At 44.2% G+C, this 24115-nt stretch overlaps 1 protein-coding gene across 2 annotated transcripts in view; it reads right to left on the bottom strand.

Moving 5' to 3' along the window:
* Positions 1-24115, bottom strand: part of LOC311426262 (ubiquitin-associated protein 2-like) — a 120115-nt gene that overhangs the window by 84376 nt on the left and 11624 nt on the right. For both annotated transcript variants that reach the window (XM_084502494.1, XM_084502495.1), the window contains exons 2-4: positions 19753-19892; positions 15976-16053; positions 14244-14354 (exon numbers count right to left, since the gene is read on the bottom strand). In XM_084502494.1, the coding sequence (XP_084358620.1) occupies positions 14244-14354; positions 15976-16053; positions 19753-19892 (329 nt within the window). The remainder of the gene's footprint in view (positions 1-14243; positions 14355-15975; positions 16054-19752; positions 19893-24115) is intronic.

The raw sequence follows: 24115 nt of genomic DNA, 5'->3' as shown, positions 1-24115 counted from the left end.
AGCTCAATCTGGCTACTGCCGTTAAAGATAACAAAAAGCGTTTCTATAAATACATCAACACAAAAAGGAGGACTAAGGAGAATCTCCATCCTTTACTGGATGCGGGGGGAAACTTAGTTACAAGAGATGAGGAAAACGCGGAAGTGCTCAATGCCTTCTTTGCCTCAGTCTTTAGCGGCAATACCGGTTCTTCTCTGGATACTCAGTACCCTGAGCTGGTGGAAGGGGATGGGGAGCAGGATGTGGCCCTCACTATCCACGAAGAACTGGTTGGTGACCTACTACGGCACTTGGATGTGCACAAGTCGATGGGGCTGGATGGGATCCACCCAAGGGTACTGAGAGAACTGGCAGAGGAGCTGGCCAAGCCACTGTCCATCATTTATCAGCAGTCCTGGCTATCGGGGGAGGTCCCAGTTGACTGGCGGCTAGCAAATGTGACGCCCATCTACAAGAAGGGCTGGAGGGCAGACCTGGGAAACTACAGGCCTGTCAGTTTGACCTCAGTGCCAGGGAAGCTCATGGAGCAGATCCTCCTGAGAGTCATCATGCAGCACTTGCAGGGCAAGCAGGCGATCAGGCCCAGTCAGCATGGGTTTATGAAAGGCAGGTCCTGCTTGACGAACCTGATCTCCTTCTATGACAAAGTGACGCACTGGGTGGATGAGGGAAAGGCTGTGGATGTGGTCTACCTTGACTTCAGCAAGGCTTTTGACACCGTCTCCCACAGCATTCTCCTCAAGAAACTGGCTGCTCTTGGCTTGGACTGGCGCACGCTTCGTTGGGTTAGAAACTGGCTGGATAGCCGGGCCCAAAGAGTCGTGGTGAATGGAGCCAAGTCCAGTTGGAGGCCAGTCACTAGTGGCGTCCCCCAGGGCTCGGTGCTGGGGCCGGTCCTCTTTAATATCTTCATCGATGATCTGGACGAGGGCATTGAGTGCACCCTCAGTAAGTTCGCAGATGACACCATGTTAGGTGCGTGTGTCGATCTGCTTGAGGGTAGGAAAGCTCTGCAGGAGGATCTGGATAGGCTGCACCGATGGGCTGAGGTCAACTGCATGAAGTTCAACAAGGCCAAGTGCCGGGTCCTCCACCTGGGGCGCAATAACCCCAAGCAGAGCTACAGGCTGGGAGATGAGTGGTTGGAGAGCTGTCAGGCAGAGAAGGACCTGGGAGTGATGGTGGATAGTCGGCTGAATATGAGCCAGCAGTGTGCTCAGGTGGCCAAGAAGGCCAACGGCATCCTGGCTTGTATCAGGAACAGTGTGACCAGCAGGGCTAGGGAGGTGATCCTCCCCCTGTACTCAGCTCTGGTGAGGCCGCACCTCGAGTACTGTGTTCAGTTTTGGGCCCCTCACTACAAGAAGGACATGGAGATGCTTGAGCGGGTGCAGAGAAGGGCGACGAAGCTGGTGAGGGGCCTGGAGAACAAGTCCTATGAGGAGCTGTGGTGTAAATGCCTGAAGTAACTAGGAAAATAAAACTAACATTCACATTTTTGAGGAAAAGGTACAGCATTGAAGAGGCTTTCAGGGTAGGGCATAACTGCATTATCTGAGCGTTCCCTAGGCTCCCAACCTTTGATGCTATCGCGCTGGGGAAACTTGGTGTGCTAGCTCTAAGGAACAGCACGGAGTGTAGAGTGGAGTGGAGACACCACGGCTAGGCTCTGTAATCAGATGGGGCCTCGATTGTTCTTGTGCACAAAGCTGCACTTTTTGCCACCCTAAGCCAAAGACCTGTCATGTTTTGACAAATGCTGTACCCTAGTGTACTTTTTGCTCATTATAATATCATTATAATACCAAAACACACCTCCATCCCAAAAGCTACCTGCCTCCAAGGTGCGACCACCCCTCACTGAGCATGCGCTCTGAATTTCTCGGAGCCTATTGCTTTAAACGGAGACGGGAAAACTTTACACCAATCATAACTAAGATATGCTTGACTAGAGCCACTCAAGCTCCACCTAAAAGATAGAAAATAATATAAATTGGCCCAAGAGAGAGGGGATGTGAGGGAAGATACCACCGTCAGGGGAGATACCATCCCGAGGACAACATCCTTAGGACTTCCTGACTCCTGGGATCAGTCGACGGGCTGAGCCTCTCTTCCCCCCCCATTGGGACGCCTTTGGGTGAAATCTAAATACTTGCTTATAAATCTCTATAGAGTCTCTGATCCTTTTTAACGCGTTTATTTCTAGGCTGCGCACCTGTAACACCTGTAACATCTATAACATCTGTAACACCTGTAACATCTGTAACACCTATAAACACCTGTAACATCTATAACATCTATAACACCTATAACACCTGTGTATTTTATGCATACTAGCTTGCTTTTGCAGACAGTCCCTATCACCGGCAATCCAAAAGAACCTGATTATCTGTTGCTGTAATAAACCATACTTGATTGCATTGTGATAACTCTCATTGAGTGCAACGAGGGTGAGGGTGGTTATCCGTGATAGTTCAGTGTTCTGAATCTAACCAGACCCCCAGGCGGTTAATGCATTTTTGGTGAATGTCCGAACGGACCCCCAGATGGTTAATGCGTTTTTGGTGAATGTCTGAACGGACCCCCAGGCCGTTAATGCGTTTTTGGTGAATGTCTGACTGGACCCCCAGACGGTTAATGTGTTTTTGGTGAATGTCCGACTGGTTCAGTATCCTGAATCTGACCGGGCCCGTAACGGTTAATCAGCTACACCCCTTAACGCGACAGGAGCGGCTGAGGGAGCTGGGCTTGTTCAGCCTGGAGAAGAGGAGGCTCAGGGGCAACCTTATCGCTCTCTATAAGTACATTAAAGGAGGCTGTAGCGAGGTGGGGGTTGGTCTGTTCTCCCACGTGCCTGGTGACAGGACGAGGGGGAATGGGCTTAAGTTGAGCCAGGGGAGTTTTAGGTTAGATGTTAGGAAGAACTTCTTTACCGAAAGGGTTTTTAAACATTGGAACAGGCTGCCCAGGGAAGTGGTGGAGTCACCATCCCTGGAAGTCTTCAAAAGACGTTTAGATGTAGAACTTAGGGATATGGTTTAGTGGGGACTGCTAGCGTTAGGTCAGAGGTTGGACTCGATGATCTTGAGGGCTCTTCCAACCTAGAAATTCTGTGATACCTTGACTTCAGCAAGGCTTTTGACACCGTTTCCCACAGCATTCTGGGTACTCGTGGCTTGGACTGGCATATGCTTCGTTGGGTTAAAAACTAGCTGGATAGCTGTGCCCAAAGAGTTGTGGTGAATGGAGTCAAATCCAGTTGGATTTGAACACCACTAGTGGCGTTCCCCAAGGCTCGGTACTGGGGCCAGTCCCCTTTAATATCTTTATTGATGATCTGGATGAGGGGATCGACTGCACCCTCAGTAAGTTAGAATCATAGAATATCCTGAGTTGGAAGGGACCCTTAAGGATCATCAAGTCCAACTCTTGACACCACACAGGTCTACCCAAAAGTTCAGACCATGTGACTAAGTGCACAGTCCAATCTCTTCTTAAATTCAGACAGGCTCGGTGCAGTGACCACTTCCCTGGGGAGCCTGTTCCAGTGTGCAACCACCCTCTCTGTGAAGAACCCCCTCCTGATGTCAAGCATAAATTTCCCCTGCCTCAGCTTAACCCCGTTCCCGCGGGTCCTGTCACTAGTGTTAATGGAGAAAAGGTCTCCTGCCTCTCGACACCCCCTTACGAGGAAGTTGTAGACTGTGATGAGGTCTCCCCTCAGCCTCCTCTTCTCCAGGCTGAACAGGCCCAGTGACCTCAGCCGTTCTTCGTACGTCTTCCCCTCCAGGCCTTTCACCATCTTCGTAGCCCTCCTCTGGACACTCTCCAACAGTTTCATGTCCTTTTTATACTGTGGTGCCCAGAACTGCACACAGTACTCGAGGTGAGGCCGCACCAGCGCAGAGTAGAGCGGGACAATCACCTCCCTTGACCTACTAGCGATGCCGTGCTTGATGCACCCCAGGACACGGTTGGCCCTCCTGGCTGCCAGGGCACACTGCTGGCTCATATTCAACTTGCTGTCTACCACGACCCCCAGATCCCTCTCTCCTAGGCTACTCTCCAGCGTCTCATCGCCCAGTCTGTACGTGATGCAGATGCCACCAAGTTAGGTGCATGTGTCAATCTGCTCGAGGGTAGGAAGGCTCTGCAGGAGGATCTGGATAGGCTGGACTGATAGGTTGAGGTCAACTGTATGAAGTTCAACAAGGCCAAGTGCCGGGTCCTGCACATGGGGCACAATAAGCCCAAGCAGAACTACAGGCTGGGAGATGAGTGGTTGGAAAGCTGCCAGGCAGAGAAGGACCTGGGAGTATTGGTTGATAGTTGGCTGAATATGAGCTAGCAGTGTGCTCAGGTGGCCAAGAAGGCCAACAGCATCCTGGCTTGTATCAGGAACAGTGTGACCAGCAGGGCTAGGGAGGTGATCGTCCCCCTGTACTCAGCTCTGGTGAGGCCGCACCTCGAGTACTGTGTTCAGTTTTGGGCCCCTCGCTACAAGAAGGACATCGAGGTGCTTGACCGAGTCCAGAGAAGGGCGACGAAGCTGGTGAGGGGTATGGAGAACAAGTCCTATGAGGAGCGGCTGAGGGAGCTGGGCTTGTTCAGCCTGGAGAAGAGGAGGCTCAGGGGCAACCTTATCGCTCTCTATAAGTACATTAAAGGAGGCTGTAGCGAGGTGGGGGTTGGTCTGTTCTCCCACGTGCCTGGTGACAGGACGAGGGGGAATGGGCTTAAGTTGAGCCAGGGGAGTTTTAGGTTGGATGTTAGGAAGAACAACTTCTTTACTGATAGGGTTGTGAGGCATTGGAATGGGCTGCCCAGGGAAGTGGTGGAGTCACCATCCCTGGAGGTCTTTAAAAGACGTTTAGATGTAGAGCTTAGTGGTATGGTTTAGTGGAGGACTGGTTAGTGTTAGGTCAGAGGTTGGATTCAATGATCTTGAGATCTCTTCCAACCTAGACAATCCTGTGATTCTGTAATTGGCAGGACGCCCGCCTTTGCAATTGCAAATAAAATAGCTTCACAGAAGATCCTGTCTGAAGAAAATTATTGAGATTTTTCTCACAATTTGGGGGTTCGTCTGGGATCTTTTTGCCTACCGAAGAGTTCTTGCTACCACCAACAGGAAGGTGCACCCCACTGATTTCAGCGGTCCCATCAGGGGTGTTGGGTTGTCTCGGTATGGCCAGTAAAGGACCGAGACTGTTAATCTGAAGATTAATCTGAAGACAGGCTCCATAAAACACTGGGGAAAAGGGAAGCCACCACAGTCACAGGGATAACTGCTGATAACCCAGACCAGGAAGTCCATGCACAGACCAAGGTAAGGGAAACTTTACCGTATATCACCTTGGGGTGGGTTCGGGGAGACTCTTGTGTGGAATGTGAATGGGATGCACTTATAGTGCAAAGAGAGCGTGGAGTTCCAATCTGTGAGGTTTTGTAGTCCTGTGAGGGGATGAACGATGTTCCCTGGGCTGGAGAGGGACGAAGCGAAAGAGAGATGAGCAAGAGAGAGTCTCAGGGGTTTGGGCCCTTAGGTGTACGGTACCCCGAGCACAGTGAGGTGCTCGGCAGTACACCCCACCTCTCTCCTAATCCTAGGTGAAGGCGTGTGGTACCCTGTGGGTGGTAAAGTCCACAGCAGCACGTCAGGAAGAGCTGGGGATTAAGGGTTCCAAGAGTCAGCAGGGTGGGGTTGGAGACCCTGGGATTGTGCCTAAAAACAGTCCTTTGGAGAGAATGATAAGGATTTGGAAAAACAACCCAAAAACTAGGGAAAAAGATTTAAAATAAAAAGTTACATATTTTGTAATTGTCTGGCCTAAAAAGCCAATAAAAGAAACTTCAGTATTTTGGCCAAAATACAGGTCTGCTGAAAATTCAGGCTTTGAATTTATATGTAAACAATAAGACTCCTTTTTCAGAGGAGGAATCAAGTTATGCTCTCTATAATCCTAATATTGCACCGGAGGCAGCAGCAGCTGCTCCAGGAAGGGAGACAGGGACTGCAATTGATGCTGTCCCTGTAGAAGAAGTGCACTCTAGGCTCTGATAAGAATTATAACAAGGTAGAGGAGATATTGATAATTTCACCTTCCCTGATGCTAATGGTACTAACACTAACCATGTATCCTCTTAGGTGAACTCCTCCGCTCCTTACCAGCAGAGAGGTAAGGAGTTTTAACTTAAACTTAAGGTGTTGTTTCTTAAAAGTCTTTAATTGAGGACCCTATAGAACTAGCAGAGAAGTCAAATCTGTTTCTGAGGCCTAATATGTATTCCAGGGGGAGGGGGGAATGTCAATCTTGAGTATGTTATTCACTGGAGAAAAATGTTTAGGAGGGGAATGGAAGGCAGGCAAAGCTGCCTGTGATGCAGCCTAAATCCTAGCAAGGACAGGCTTTGAGAAGATGTGTCCATGCTAGCCACTTCAAAAATAGGTATCCTAAACAGGAGTATCTGGAACAGAAGGAGGAAGAGAGATTGCTGTTATAAATTCAGAATAGGCGGGGGAGCTGCTGTCAGCCTGTAGTGCTTCGTTTCCACTGGTCTTTCACAGTCACTCTCTCCCCTGCTCTGGCGTGGGGCCCCTCTTGTGGAATGCCAACTTTCCCGGGCTGGTCCTGTGTGGATTTCTCCACAGGCAGTGAAAAATGGGCTCTTTGGGAGCTGCTCCAGGTGTTAGTCTGTGCCACAGGGTCTATATGTCAGGAGGGTGTTGGTCTGGCTTGGGACCCCCTGGGGTCCACCCCCTGCCCCCGATCACCTACTCCTGCATGGGCTCCTCTCTACAAGCTGCAGCATGGAAATTGCTCCACTGTGGTACACCATGGGCTGCTGGGGGGGGGGTCTGCCTTCCCCACCAGGGGCCTCTCTGTGGGCCATAGAGGGGCTTTGGCTCCAGCACCTGGAGCACCTCCTCCCCCTCCTTCTGCACTGACCTTGGTATCTGCAGGAAGGTTTCTCACTCACTCTCCCAGCTGCTGTTGTGCAGCAGTTTTCCTTTTCTTGGATGCGCTCTCACAGAGGCACAAACTGCATTGCTCATTGCTTGGCTCTGAGCAGCAGTGGGCCCTTTTGGAGCCAGCTGAAACTGGCCCTTATCTAACCTGGGGCAGCTGCTGGATTCTTCTCACAGGGGCTACCACTGCAGCCCCCCCACTACCAGAACCTTGCCATCAAACCCAATACACTGAGGCAGCTACGTCATTATTGGCCTGTAAAGTATCAGGGCTTAAATTAACTAATGAAACCCTAAATGTGATGGGGGTAGAAGGGACTGGGAAAACAGTGCCACTTTTTGAGGACACCAAGCTGAGACTAGGGATAGAATGATCACTGGGCAATAATTGCATGCACCCGAGGCAGGGACTAACTTGTTGGGAAAGGATTTACTATTTGAATGCCCATTTTCATTATTAAAGAATTAGTCTGGAATAAGTGTTATTAATGGGGTACTCTCAGGCCCTGGGAGCAAAGATATATTTGCCTTTGAGTGGAAAGACCCTGAAATGGGGTGGAAGCAGCAATGCAGATGGACAATTTCACCTCAGGGCTTTACAGGACCACCAATTTATTTAGGGACATTCTAGAAGAAATTTTGGAGTAATTCCAACCTCCAAAGGAGGTGTTACTGTTACAAATATGTGGAGGATCTTTTATTGTCAGGACAGGAGAAAACAGTCATAAAAGAAGCCACTAACAAGCTATTCAACTTTCTGGGAAAACAGGTCTTGAAAGGATTGGAAAATAAATCACAATACATAGAAAGAGAAGTACTTAGGGCATGTATTGTCCGATGGGGAATGAAGAATAAATCCAGAGAAGATTGAGGGAATTATTGAGCTACCCCTACCCGAAACTAATAAGAACTAAAGAGTTTTAAAAGAAAGAGGTTAAGGAATCAGGAGTCACAAAGTCTGAACTAAAATAGATACTCCCTGAGGGGAGAAAAATGCTGAATAAAGTGCTAATGAGTCAAGTATTAGCTAATACATCAAGTGGATCATTGGGAATTCAAGCAATATGTGACACTGTTCTATGGAAATATGTATGTGTAGGAATATATACATACACACACACTGGCTGAACACGTATGCAGCAGTTGTGTAGTATGTCAAAAGGTAAATAGGAAAATTATCCAGTCAGCCTAAAGGGGGGGGGGGGGGGCGAGAACCAGGAATTCAACGTTTCCAAAACATACAGGTAGATTTTACAGAGCTCCTTAGAGTAGGTAGATGTAAATACTTATTAGTCTTTGTCAATCATTTGTCAGGGTGGGTGGAAGCTTTCCCTTCAGTATTTTTCAGTATCTGCAACTGTGAACATAGTAACTAAAGTAATTCTAGAACAAATAACTCCCAGATATGCAATTGTTGAAAATATTGACTCTGATCAAGGAAATCACTTTATGCCAGAAACATTGCAAAGGCTAATGTGGACTCTAGGAATGAAGTGGAAATTTCACACTCCTTGGCATCCTTCCTCTTCTGGAAGGGTGGAGCAGATCAGACAGTAAAGAAGCAATTGACTAAGTTCTGGAAACTCAGCTTCCCCAAACAAAGTGCTTACCTTTGGCACGTCTCCGAATTCAAACTGCACCAAGAAAAGATGTGGGAATTTCACCATATGAAATATTCTTTGGATTGCTGCACATGGACAAAGGGAATGGATTACCTCAAATTGAGACAAAAGATGCTTTTCCTAAGAACTATATACTCGGGCTGTCATCCTCTTTGTCATTTCTCAGGACCTGTGGACTGTTAGCTCAAACCGCACCCTTGGAAGCCCTGATCGATCCATTCCAAGCAGGAAGTTGGGATCTGATGCAAACATGGAGAGAATTGAAACTGCAACCTGAGTGGGACAGACTGTTTCAAGTGCTCCTGACTACTGAGACAACAGTAAGAACAGCTGAGAGAGGGTGGACTCATTCCTGGGTAAAAGCATCAGTTAACCCTGATACCTGAGAGACTGCCTTAACAAAGACTTTTAAGATTAAAACTGTTAAAACTATCTATTGTAAACCTTTACCTTTTCCTTAGAAGAACTCTTAACGAATTAATGAGTAAAAGGGATTGAAGTACACAGAATGGGAGTGTTTCCAGGGAACACTCCCTGTAAGTGGGAGAAGGCAGGGTATTTAATCCCCGCCAGAAGAATCCTTATTAGTTTGTGTACTAACACTGTACAAGGTACAAACTGTACAAGGTACAAACTGTACAAGGTACAAACTGTACAAGGTACAAACTGTACAAGGTACAAACTGTACAAGGTACAAACTGTACAAGGTACAAACTGTACAAGGTACAAACTGTACAAGGTACAAACTGTACAAGGTACAAACTGTACAAGGTACAAACTGTACAAGGTACAAACTGTACAAGGTACAAACTGTACAAGGTACAAACTGTACAAGGTACAAACTGTACAAGGTACAAACTGTACAAGGTACAAACTGTACAAGGTACAAACTGTACAAGGTACAAACTGTACAAGGTACAAACTGTACAAGGTACAAACTGTACAAGGTACAAACTGTACAAGGTACAAACTGTACAAGGTACAAACTGTACAAGGTACAAACTGTACAAGGTACAAACTGTACAAGGTACAAACTGTACAAGGTACAAACTGTACAAGGTACAAACTGTACAAGGTACAAACTGTACAAGGTACAAACTGTACAAGGTACAAACTGTACAAGGTACAAACTGTACAAGGTACAAACTGTACAAGGTACAAACTGTACAAGGTACAAACTGTACAAGGTACAAACTGTACAAGGTACAAACTGTACAAGGTACAAACTGTACAAGGTACAAACTGTACAAGGTACAAACTGTACAAGGTACAAACTGTACAAGGTACAAACTGTACAAGGTACAAACTGTACAAGGTACAAACTGTACAAGGTACAAACTGTACAAGGTACAAACTGTACAAGGTACAAACTGTACAAGGTACAAACTGTACAAGGTACAAACTGTACAAGGTACAAACTGTACAAGGTACAAACTGTACAAGGTACAAACTGTACAAGGTACAAACTGTACAAGGTACAAACTGTACAAGGTACAAACTGTACAAGGTACAAACTGTACAAGGTACAAACTGTACAAGGTACAAACTGTACAAGGTACAAACTGTACAAGGTACAAACTGTACAAGGTACAAACTGTACAAGGTACAAACTGTACAAGGTACAAACTGTACAAGGTACAAACTGTACAAGGTACAAACTGTACAAGGTACAAACTGTACAAGGTACAAACTGTACAAGGTACAAACTGTACAAGGTACAAACTGTACAAGGTACAAACTGTACAAGGTACAAACTGTACAAGGTACAAACTGTACAAGGTACAAACTGTACAAGGTACAAACTGTACAAGGTACAAACTGTACAAGGTACAAACTCATCTCAGCTTTAATATAAAAATCCAACCCCAAAATAAATTCAGGGATAATATCAGTTCCACATGAATATCTGTAGGAGTTGAAAACAAAATGCCTAAAACACTTGCTAAGTATAGCACAGCAACTCATTATGCAATTGCATGGTTAGTCTATTGAGCCATAGTTGCAAAGCAAAGAAAGGTATTATTTGTGAACCATTAAGATGGGAGATGCTTTTAATGCCTCCACCTCTAGGAGCTTATAGTCTGGATAAGGTATTCAAGCAGGAAAATTGCATATGCAGATAAGGTGCCGTCAAGCGCAAAGCACTAGATTGTACTGGGTCTGGCTAGGATGTTAACTTTCCCTGCAGCAGCCCATACAGTGCTGTGCTCTGCACTTGTAGCTAGAACAGCAGTGGTATCACACCAGGGTTGTGTCTGCTGCTGAACAGTGCTGGCACAGCATCAGGACTCTCTCTAACCCTCCTAGGGGGTGGGCAAAAAAGTGAGAAAAGAAACATCACCAGGGCAGCTGACCTAAACCAACCAAAGGGATATTCCATACCATGTGGTGTCACACTCGGCAATAAAATGTGGAAACCGGAAGAAGGGAGGGTTCTCATTGTGAAAACATCGGTCCTCCTCCCAAACACTGGCTACATGCATTAGAGCCCTGTCTCAAGGACATGGTCAAGCATTGTTCATTTGTGGGAAGTACAGAGTAATTTCTTTCCTCTGCACTTCCACACAGCCTTTGTTGTTTTTTTCCCCCCCTTCCCCTTTTTTTCCCTTTAGTTAAAATTGTTTGGTTAATAATAATCTTTCCTTAATTGTCTTTTTTTTTCCCCCCTTTAATTAAATTATCCTTATTTCAACCTGTGAGTTGTTCTTTACTTTACTTCTTCTCTTCCTCATCTAAGGAGGGGGAGTGAGAGCACGGTTGTGGTGTTTAGCTGCCTAGCACAGTAAAACCACCACATAGATAGAGCCCATGGCTTCACAACAGGCAACTACATGAAAAGAAGGTTGACTATCAGTAATTTGGGTCCTGTGATCTCTTAATTCACACAACAGCAGCTCAGAAACCCTCTCAAGGTAGGCAGTGACCAGCTAATCCCATCTGCCTAGAATAAAAAAGAAAAAACTAACACTACCAAACAAGCAGATGGCAAATCAGCTTGCAAGTATAAAGTCAATGTTTTAGTGTCTTGTTTGAGAGATTAAGTACTAAAAGAATGGTTACTCATTTTTTGTAGCGGTATAGGTTAGAAAGAAGCTGAAGTCACTTTTCAATTTCATATCTGGTATTGAAGACTACACTACCATAGGACAACTTAGGTAAAGCACAGATGGTGCTGATTAGAAGTGCAAAACTACTTGTTTGAGCAATGCCATGTTACTTGTTTAACTGAAAGCTTGGTCTCCTCCAGTAACTATCACATGACTTCACATGTCACAGCCTGTGTAACTGCATTGCACACTAAGACCCTCCAGGAGTTTGAGATACTTTAAAGGAGAATAAATAACTGCACTGACAACTTAAGAACCAAATCTAGATGGTTCAGAATGCACTACATTGCTAATGGGTATGGTGCCAAGTGATCTTCAATTGTTTTAAGAAATCTCCAAAAATGGATGATTCTATAAATCTTAAATAAAATACTATAGTAACACTTTATACAACCTAAGTATCAGTAAAAAGAACTATGAAAGCATCAGATCCATGCTTTATCATAAGTAAGATTTTCAGACAACCACAAGGATTTCAGGATTTGTGAAATTTATTATTATTCATATAGGGAAAAAAAATCAATATAATTTGGAAGAACACTGAGAAGCTGGGTATAGAACTATCTCTGGGCACAGGTATGCGTCATAGACCAAAGCTGCCTGCCTTTGTAAACTACAATTTCAGCTGAGGATGCTGAATTACCATTGTGGACTTGACCCTTGAAAATATGTAACAGAAGCCTTCTTGCTGCCCTGATCTTGGGGTGCAGGGGGAAAAGGAATCTGAAGTGTTCCCCCTTTAAACTACCTTCCAAAGTTTTAGAAATTAAAATATGGTTGGGCATAAAATGGCTCTTACTCCTGTAGCAAGCTAAACAAACACAAGTCTTAGGCAAAGAAGCATGCCCTTCTCTACTCTCCTCCAAAGCCTGACTGTCACAACAGTTGCAACTGAAAAATCTTCATAAAGAGAGTACAAAGCCTTAAGGATCACAGCCTTAAAAAAAAAAAAAAAAAAAGCTGGCGGAGTACTAAAGAGATTATAGACAGACTCCATAGCTATCACTCCCTGCTCTAATTCCTCAAATTGGATAGATACATATTCTTCCAAATGAGGTATCAAAAACATGTAGTGCATCAAAGCCAAGTGAAGCTAGAAACAGATTAAGGAATCTGCATTCAGAACAAGTATTACCTCTGCTTCCAACTTTATACCAAATCCATGGTAAAGCTCTTTTGAAAGAAAATGGCCTCACAACAAACCCCTGAAGTTGGAGGGTCCACACTTCCATAAGCAATGTGCCTTCACACACTGATGTAGACCCTTCTAATTTTTTCCTCCTCCCTTGTCCAGCCCTTCACGTTCTCTGTATTTGAGTTGCATTTTCTATAGTGAGAACAATGGGTTCAGAGGGACTTGCCAACATAACAGAACATGGATGTGTTGCCTCTTATTGACAGATGAGTTCAGAAAGTTTCTTCCATGTCATGATCAATTATAACAGTCTGCTAAGGTAAGAAAGCATTTGACATTCTTCAACCAGAAAACTATTCTGAACTAGAAAATGACAAGTACAAGACAACACAAAAATGGATAGCACATCACCAAGATACATTTAATCAAGGTGAAATGCTCTCTTCTCCTACCAACTTACCCACACACTCAGCATTACATACTTTTATGCTTGAGATGATCAACTCTTACAAATAAAAAATGGAATAAAAATAAAAGTCCCCTTGGTTAGAATTATATGTGGCCTAGATTTGGGACACGGGGGTTCGTTTCCTCATTAACACTAAGCAACAGAACACATCCTGATAAATCACAGGAAGCACTACTGAACATTTGACAGTAAAGTAACCAAGTCCGTGTTTCTTTCTCAACTTATATGAGAGAGAATCTAGTTGACTGTCTCAGATAAGCTGTTAGAAGCCCCTCCAGCAAAAGCTTCAACCACAATTTCTTGAAAACTCTTGGGATAAAAACAAAAAAAACACATGCTATGCTAACACTGTTCCTATATACACAGTTCAGTTTTCTCTTTCAGTTTCTCTGTGAAGTAAGGCTAATGAGCAACAGTGGGGAAAAAAAAGCAACTACTTTCTGTATTCTCTTCTGCCACTATTAGTTTTCAATGCATCTTTCAGATATGGAACACTCCTCCAAACCTCAATACTCGCAATGCATACCTACAAAAGTTATGTGACTTCAAGTATCTGCCTCCCTTTTTAGGTTTACAAATATTTCCCTTTGTGGCACACAGTATCACCTCAGGTCTCATGACTGTGGCACTACAGAGTAACTACAAACAGGTCAGCAGAACACAGGACAGTGCCCCACTGAGCTCTGCTGCAGAGAAAATAGTAGCACATATATAAAAGATGGAGAACTCTGCAGAAGATCAGCAGAACACCCGCAACATTTTCAAGTTTCAGCCTTTATGCACAAGATAGAGAAGCTGCCCTGATCTCCATTTCCTCCAGAGGAATTTCAGTGGAGACATGGAAAATTAAATTCTTAAATATGACTTTCCCAATTATTTTCTCAAAGTAAATTGCTACAACAAGAAATAAGAGCAGTTTAATAGAGAAGGAAAACCTTACCGTGTCTGAACTTCCTTCCAGCAATATGTTGATAGCTCTGTTCACATCCCCATTACAGTCATGTAATGCCACTATGCACTCATCCTGGTTTTTCCCCGTCACTTCCATAAGCTGGCAATAAAAGTCACACATTAAAATATCCAAAGTATCATCATAAAGTAAGAGTTAATACCACCACAGATTCTAAGCAAGTATGCAGCTGTGTCAGAGCAATCTAAAATCCTAAATAAAGGTATCTACACTTCACAGATCTGCTTAGTGTTCAGGTAAGAGGCAGGATGAAACAAGTTTAAATAGTAATCAAGAAAGCACTCTCTTGTACTTTTTCCCTTCATGCTTGCAAGTTTGTTTACAAGCAAATGCTGTCACCCCATAGATACCTGTGTATGAGGGTAAAGACACCAGAAATCAGGACAGCTCCATTATCTCCCCCTTTATCTCACTGTGTGAGTACAGCCATAAACCATGGTGGAGAACAAATCCACCTCAAAAAACATCCAGACTGAGAAAAAGGTTAACTTTTCCAGTCAGCTCAGCTCCTTCAATCCGTTGTAGCATAAGACCACACGAACAGGCTACGCGATGACTGCTTAAGGAAAGCTGGTACTGAGCTATGCTTTGTGGGCCTGCAGTACACAACCTGAGGAGTAGGGAATGGATATAAACAGCTTGTCAGGGGGCATACAGTACCCCCACACAGAAAAAAAAAAAACAAAAAAAACACACAAGCTAGAAATATATATGCACATATGAAATATTGTACATTTCCTAAGCAGAATTTAACTCTTATCATTATTCCAATCAGCAGAGCTACAGGCACTACTGATCAAAGTCCCTTTACTTCAGAGCATACAGGACTTCACTTTAGTACTGCAACAAAACAAGTTTATAAACAAGAATAAAAAGCAGTTAACAGTGACTGAGAAGTTTTTAAAAAGGGAAGGAAATTGAGAAATCTGCCCCCTCTGCTGCATCAATGCATTCACAATAGCTCTCTTCTCTGAGTGCACTCCTACGTTCTACATGAGTTGTGACATGTTCATTAAGATAAAAACACCAATACTCTGAGCAGAACAGGTAGCTGAATCCTCAGTACTGCTTGAATTAACAATCTCAGCTCTAACAGCATAACAGAAGCCTAAATATATATATATATATATATATATATATCCAAAGCTCAGCATGGTAGAAGAAATGGTGTTAGATTTTGTTTGCAGTGTAATTCCACCATTTTCACATACAGATTTGGGAGGTCAGATTAAAAAAAACTACATAACACACCACTTCAATTCACCTTTAAGCTTTGATTAGATTTTTACTTTTCCTGAAAAACAGCTGTTTTAGCAAACTCAGTTTACACAGGTGACAAATTTTTCCCCTGTGCATGTACATGCAGGCAAGCTGAATGCACTCTTTAGAATAAAGATCATTAGGACCATACTAGAAATACGGAGTCTGCAAGAGACATCAGCACAGATGAATTTTGGATGAACGGCTCATCTACAAAGGATAATACACCAGTATGACTACACAGCCAGAGCTACATTACCATACAACGTCTTATAAACAGAATTTTAGTAGTGCAATAAGAGCACCTTTTCCTAGTTAAACTTATGTAATTCCAAAAAACATTTCATCTAAATTATAAACAGCTACTCTAACTCCAAAATGTAAGCCAGCCTAGAGACACCTTAGTGCAGGGTGTAAGAAGTCTGTGCTGTAAGGAACATACTTGTTTCACTTTATCTTCAAAGTCTGCGTCGTTCTTATCATAGATCATCTGAGCAAGGCGAATCTGTTCTGCTGTTGCCTGAAAAAAAGGCAAAAATCCAATGAAGTTCACTGAAAGTAACAATATCCTTTTAAAAAGTATCGCCTAGTATCACTATCTTCTCCACCTTTTCTCAAAGAGAACGCAACAAACACTGAGGTGCTACAAGGAAGGGATTAACATTTGCTCTTCTACATTCATTTTACATTAAAAAGAAGTTTACTAGAACAGAAGCAATTTCAACACTTGGTTTTGATGCTTAAACCACAGTTATGGACCATTACATAGATAACTACGTAATAAAATTAAATTTACTATGGAAGCCTATATTTTGATATTTTACTCCTACTTTTATTTAGCAACTATCACTCCAAAGTTAGTTTTATCATAAAAAGCACATTTTCCTAAATTAACCCCATCTGCGATGATGCCCACTCACATCACCTTCCATGACTCCCCCAAGAATGTGACCATAGATTTATAAGCATTCAAAGAAGACAGGGTTGCACCTCAAGACTCTGCCTATGAATAGCTGCACTAACACTCATCTCTGAAAATTAGTAAAGGATCTTGCTATTTATATTTGCGTAGTGGGTTTACATGACAAGGTTTTGGTAGCAGGAGTCCATAGGGGTGGCTTCTGTGAGAAGAAGCTGCCCCATGTCAGGTAAGGGCCCCACTGCTGACCAAAGCCGAGCCAGTAAGTGATGTTTTTGAGCCTCTGAGAGCAGATTTAGGAAAGAGGGGGAAAAAAAAAAAAAAAAAAAGAAAAAAAACTCTGCTACACAGCAGCTGGGAGAGTGAGAGAGGAGTGAGAAACAGCCTTGCAAGCACCAAGGTCAGTGAAGAAGTAGGGGAAGGAGGTACTCCAGGTACCAGAGCAGAAGTCCCCTGCAGCCTGTGGTGAGGACCATAGTGAAGCAGGATGCCCCCCTGCAGCCCATGGAGTACCACGGTGGAGAGCAGGGTTCCACGCTGCAGCCCGTGGAGAGAAGCCCACACAGGAGCAGGTAACCTGGCAGGAGCTGCTGCCCGTGGGGGAGCCAGGTTGGAGCAGTTTGCTCCTGAGGGATGGACCCTGTGGTACGGACCCATATCTGGAGCAGTTCTGGAAGAGCTGCTGCCTGTGGGAAGCCCACACCGGATCAGTTCATCAAGGACTGCATCCCGTGGGTGGGATCCCACAGCACAGGGGACGAGAGTGACCGAGAAGGAGTGGCAGAGAAGAAGTGCTGTAGACTGACCACAACCCCCATTCCCCCATGCCCAGGGGAAGGAGGTGAAAAAGGTCAGATGGGGGGAAGGCATTTTTGGTTTCTTTCCTCTGATTCTCACTTCTCTAGCTTGTTAGTAATAGGCAATTAATCTTATTATCTCCCTACTCTGAGTCTTTTTTGCCCATCATGATAGTTGTTGAGCGATCTCCCCATCCTTATCTCAACCCTTGAGCCCTTTTCATCGTATTTTCTCCCCCTTCCCCTTTGAAGAGAGGGAGGCAAGAGTGCAGCCATGGAGGAACACAGATGCCCACCCAAGTAAAACCACCACAATTCAATGTCTATGTAACATTTCTGGACCACAAAGCCACACTTGCAGCTTCTCTAGTTGTCAGACTAAGAAGGATGGATGCAGTAAAACAAATCCTAATATGTTATGGTTGCCCCACACAGAAAGCAACTCAACACCCACTAACGTCTCAGCAGATACAGCTACTCTTCAAAACATGGCATTTTTAGTCTACTTGAACTGGATTCCCATGAAAATGCCGAAGATAACTGTATGTTACATGATCCTGAACCTAATTTGATTTCTGCTCAAATAGTAAAGATGTCTGTCTCTTGCTGGAGAAGGCTGATATTGAAGAGCTAAGACCCAAAATGCGTGTTCATGTGCTGCAAAATATTTCATTAAGAAAGAGACCGCTTCATCCACTGAAATTCTTAAGTAAAAGGATTCATCCCGGGCAGCTGACTGAACCTCACCTTCCAGAGTATCACTTCAGAGAATACCAACGCGTTCTGAGCCTCAGGAGTTTGATTCAGCCCCACCCTGCTTTGCTGTTGGAGTTTACCACAAATACAAGCTCTGGAGAAGGTCGCTAAGTGCAAATGCTGAGAAGAATCTAAAAGTTACTCCTCAGCAAATAAGCAGCTGATGGTGTATGGTGGAGTTACTGCAGCTGTCCCAGATCCTTGAGGGAAGTGACATTTGCCACGCTGAGAGGCAATGTTCGAAGACAATTAGTGATCGTAACAGAGTTAAGCACACCTTGCTATTTTACATTTCCCAAGTACCATACTGACAGCTTCCTACATCAGCTGGTAACACAGAGAGACTACCCTGGAGTTCCCAGCCCCAAGCCCTGTGCTACCCAGAGCACTATACCACCACAGCAGCCTCCCCAGCCCTGCACAAAGAATCCCTTGCTTGGTGTCCACTACGAGCTCAGAGAACAAAGAGGAAAATGTCCACCACATTCAGAACTCATGCCTTACTGCATCCTTTTGCTCAGTCTCCTCAGGCCCACTGTAATTTTTAAACTCAAGACATTTCCTTTACAGATATCCAGAGAAGAAAAATTTAGACAATGCAATTTCCGTACAGACATGACCACATATTTGACCAGAAACAGGAAGTCATTAAGATTCATTTGTTAATGACTTTTTTTTTTTGAAGTCCACATTAGACAGAAATGCACCAATTTTATAATATGAAGTGTCTGACAGTACCTTCAATTTTCCTGTGTAAGCAGAGAGCTTGGAAATTCGCTAATGTTTATGCCAGTGGACTACACTCATACAAAACTAAAGACCCAAAAGAAAAACAAAGATGTTTTTATTACACAAACACCAAATCATTGTCACAAGAAGTTGTCCCACCCCAGCAACTGGTTGTTCTTTAAGACACTATCTTCATAATACTTTATTAACCTATAAAATAGTATAAAACATTACTCAACCTTACAAGACACATGATCTTTGCAGTGTTAGGGAAGGTTATTCTCAATTAACTTTGAACTCCCAAAAAAAAGAGAAATGTGCAAAACACAAAGCTAAGTGAAAGTAATAGGCCCAGATCTGATAATAAAATGGTGTACTTATTATCCATACACAATGGAAAATATCTGCAGTGTAATTTCTTACTGAAGGGAACTGAGAGAACTGGCGGAAGAACTCGCCAACCCAGATAAGTACACAACTTAACTACTCTGCTGCTGAAAAAAATCAAGACAATGAGCTAGTCTCAGATACTCAAAAATACTTTTTAATCCACTGATGATTTTCACTTTGCTTTCTGTGAAGACATTGCAAGCAATTCTGTGACTTGCAGATAGATTGAATCATGCTGTAGAACACAGAATGTATCTAATAAAGTTTCTCCCACGCACCCAAACACCTGTATCAACCAGATATCTTCTAGCGTCATGAGACTAGCATACAGAGGAGAAAAATCTGAGGACACCAAGGTCACAGAACAAAAATCCTGACACAAGCATAGGCACAGAATTCCTCACTGATGGGAAATATTGCTGAAAAACAATGCTCATGTAGAGACAAATACAGGAACAAATTAAGGCTGCGGTAGATTACTAAGCAATTGAAGTGAAATTTCAAATATACTCTTCCAAATAAGTCTTTAATTTTTCCATCTTTTCTTAGTTTTTACTGACTTGTAATGATATGCACTTCTTCCACATGCTTGCTTTGAATTCAAAGATCATTATACAGTGGCACGTACCTGTACTACTTGTTTCTGTTGTTGTATTGGCTGTGTGGTTGAAATTTGCGTTTTGTCCCGAGTGCCCCGGGGACGTTCACTGCCCACCGAAGTCATCATATACAGTATATACAAAACAATGTATGTACAAAATAGAAAATCTGAAAGAAAAAAAGCATGAGTTAAGATATGGCTCTGATTGAATACCCAGATAACATAAATGCAGTAGCTTCAGCTTACTTGCCTTTACCAGAAACTCTTGTAAAGGCAAGATTCCTGAGGAAGCAGCTTAAAAATCCTATTATTAGATTTATCACAGTCTTTACAGTAAGAAGAGGGAATAGAGTAGATAAACATTCTTACGAGTTGACAATGGTCTGTCTAGATTTGTACTTGCAGACTACATCTCCCAGACTTTTCCAGGTCTTTAACGTAGACTTTATCTGCTACTCTGCTGGGATTCCAGCTCCAGCTATAGGACTCCTTTAATTTCTATGCTCTCTCCTGTCCTGTTTTGATGACTAGAATTTCACCACACTGGTACCAACTCAGAACACTAATGTAAACATCATATTCACAAACCAGACTGTTTGTCTCTTCCCCATCATTATATGTGTAGGAGAGATTTAAGGAGGTCATTGCCAACACCCACTCAACTCCTCATCCCTCATTTGCAAGAGAAATGCTGATCCTTGCCTTTAAATCCAGGCTCTGTAGACAGGGTTTGTGTTTTCTGTTCTCCTTCATACTAACAGAAACCATTTACCAAACTACCTATTACTCTGCTTTAAACATACTTTTGTTGTAGGCGTTCATAAAAGAAAAACCCAACCTCCCTACACACACACCACTGCTATCTTGTCTGTAACAGTCAGTTTTCATTTCAATTTATCCTCCATCACTAAAAACACTTGGAGAAAAAGCAATTTCTTATTCCCCCATGTTTCTGTGGCACCTAACACAAAACTACCTGATGAATATATAGCTTTTAGCAGCTCTGATAACTGAAAACAGATCTCAGAACAGTCACAGTCAACTGCCAAGTTTCTGTCCCCATGACACTGGGAAGTAAAACTGCAAATTTACGGAACCAAAGACAAAGACACACAAAGCTGCAAAGTCTTTTTTACTGCAACCCCAGCGCACAACCTAGCAGAGCAAATTGCTCTGGCACAAGTTTGGTATTGCTGAGCTCAGGGCACGATAATGCTCAAATGAAAACTGAGTAAACCACTGTGATTACAGACAAGGATGTGTTCAGTACCAAACCAGTCACTAGCCTTCAAAAGCAGTATGTATCCGAAACCTAAGTTGCAACAAGCTGCCACTGTTCAAACACTGATCCCCAGTGCTTAGGAACCTTACCTAGATATCAAAAAGACAATTAACCCTGTTATGATCTTCAGTTTAGAAATATATTTTTGTTGGCCAAAATTAAAAAAATAATAAAAAAAAAAAAGCATCTTGTTCAATGTGATAGTTAAACTGTTCGACAGAACCTGAGGAAAAATGTATTTCCATGAACTTTTCCATATTTAAGAAGAAAAGGCTTGCCTTTACCAGGAACCAACCATAGTATGATCTGAACAGGAACACAGTGTTTCTCCAGTTTCATGAATACCTTCACCAAAGCCAAGCTGTTTCACAGTCCCTTTGGGTGGTCTAACTTGGGTGTCTGCAAAAGGCCTGAACAAACAGGCATTGGGATCACCACATTTTGACAGCCAGACACAGTCAAAGAGGTGATTAAGGAGGCATTGGGGAGGCAAGGACAATCCCCCAGACAAGGGCTGTATATATCGAAACAAGACACTGGAACTCATGATAAGGAAGCAGCAGACGGACAGAGAAACAAATGTAAGGACTATAAATCTCGAAACTGGACATTGGAATTCATGATAAAGATACAACAAACGGAAGAATTAGAAACAACCAGCTCTTGCAATTAGGAAACATGCTGACTCAGCAGATTCCTGACCAAAGGTGAAAAGTACACTGTGAGAAAGACTCGGGGTCTTCCTTCCAAAGGCCACTGCCCATGTCCTGAAGACCCCTGCCCACAATTCTTGGGAGGCTCTACGCAGGCGCAAGGTGCCAAAAGGCTAATTAGCATGAGAAGCAAGGGAAGGCGGGGATAGGTGATGAACATGTATGGGCACTTATAGAATATTGATAGATTGATTGTATAAGTTCAAGACTGCTTTCCGCTTTGGGTATGCACGATAGGTGGAGAGATCCCCCCCGTACATCCAGCGCTGCAATAAAGAATATACCACTTAAGTAGATTTCAGCTTCGATCTTCCAATCAGAGGGGTAACTCAAACTCCTGACAAAGTGTTTGACAGAAAGCAAAATATTAAGTAGCTGTGGACACACTCTGAACAAGTTCAACACTTATCTCAGGCTCTCTGCTCATGGCTGTCCACTGATACTTTAAACATGTTCACAGAATTGTCTAGGTTGGAAGAAACCTCCAAGATCACCTAGTCCAACCTCTGACCTAACACCAACAAGTCCTCCACTAAACCATATCACTAAGCTCTACATCTAAACGTCTTTTAAAGACCTCCAGGGATGGTGACTCCACCACTTCCCTGGGCTGCCCATTCCAATGCCTCACAACCCTATCAGTAAAGAAGTTCTTCCTAATATCCAACCTAAAAACTCCCCTGGTGCAACTCTTGCCCATTCCCCCTCGTCCTGTCACCAGGCACGTGGGAGAGTAGACCAACCCCCACCTCACTACAGCCTCCTTTAATGTACTTATAGAGAGTGAGAAGGTTGCCCCTGAGCCTCCTCTTCTCCAGACTAAACAACCCCAGCTCCCTCAGCCACTCCTCATAAGACTTGTTCTCCAGACCCCTCACCAGCTTTGTTGCCCTTCTCTGGATTCACTCGAGCACCTCGATGTCCTTCTTGTAGCGAGGGGCCCAAAACTGAACACAGTACTCGAGGTGCGGCCTCACCAGAGCCGAGTACAGGGGGACAATCACTTCCCTAGCCCTGCTGGCCACACTGCTTCTTATGCAAGCCAGGATGCTGTTGGCCTTCTTGGCCACCTGAGCACACTGCTGGCTCATTCAGCCAACTATCCACCAATACTCCCAGGTCCTTCTCTGCCTGGCAGCTTTCCAACCACTCATCTCCCAGCCTGTAGTTCTGCTTGGGCTTATTGTGCCCCAGGTGCAGGACCCGGCACTTGGCCTTGTTGAACTTCATGCAGTTGACCTCAGCCCATCGGTGCAGCCTATCCAGATCCTCCTGCAGAGCCTTCCTACCCTCAAGCAAATCGACACACGCACCTAACTTGGTGTCATCTGCAAACTTACTGAGGGTGCACTCGATCCCCTCATCCAGATCATCGATGAAGATATTAAAGAGGACCGGCCCTAATACTGAGCCCTGGGGAACGCCACTACTGACTGGCCTCCATCTGGATTTGACTCCATTCACCACAACTCTTTGGGCCCGGCTATCCAGCTAGTTTTTAACCCAACAAAGCATATGCCAGTCCAAGCCACGAGCAGCCAGTTTCTTGAGGAGAATGCTGTGGGAGACGGTGTCAAAAGCCTTGCTGAAGTCAAGGTAGACCACATCTACAGCCTTTCCCTCATCCACCCAGCACGTCACTTTGTCATAGAAGGAGATCAGGTTCGTCAAGCAGGACCTGCCTTTCATAAACCCATGCTGACTGGGCCTGATCGCCTGCTTGCCCTGCAAGTGCTGCATGATGACTCTCAGGAGGATCTGCTCCATGAGCTTCCCTGGCACTGAGGTCAAACTGACAGGCCTATAGTACCCCAGGTCCACGCTCTGGTCCTTCTTGTAGATGGGCATCACATTTGCTAGCCGCCAGTCAACTGGGACCTCCCCCGATAGCCAGGACTGCTGGTAACTGATGGTAAGCGGCTTGGTCAGCTCCTCTGCCAGTTCTCTCAGTACCCTTGGGTGGATCCCATCCAGCCCCATCAACTTGCGTACATCTGAGTGCTGTAGCAGGTCACCAACCATTTCCTCATGGATAGCGAGGGCCACATTCTGCTCCCCATCCCCTTCCATCGGCTCAGGGTACTGGGCATCTAGAGAACAACTAGTCTTGCCGCTAAAGACTGAAGCGAAGAAGGCATTAAGCACCTCAGCCTTTTCCTCATCTTTTGTAACTAGGTTTCCCCCTGCATCCAGTAAAGGATGGAGATTCTCCTTAGTCCTCCTTTTTGTGTTGATGTATTTATAAAAACATTTTTTGTTATCTTTAACAACAGTAGCCAGATTGAGCTCCAGATGAGCTTTGGCCTTTCTAATTTTGTCCCTGCACAGCCTCGCAACATCCTTATAGTCCTCCTGAGTGGCCCGCCCTCTGTCATAAACCCTCTTTTTTCTTTCT

Source organism: Aythya ferina, assembly GCF_964211825.1.
Source record: "Aythya ferina genome assembly, chromosome: W".
NCBI classification, from domain to species: domain Eukaryota; kingdom Metazoa; phylum Chordata; class Aves; order Anseriformes; family Anatidae; genus Aythya; species Aythya ferina.
This window is presented reverse-complemented; position numbering and strand designations above follow the sequence as displayed.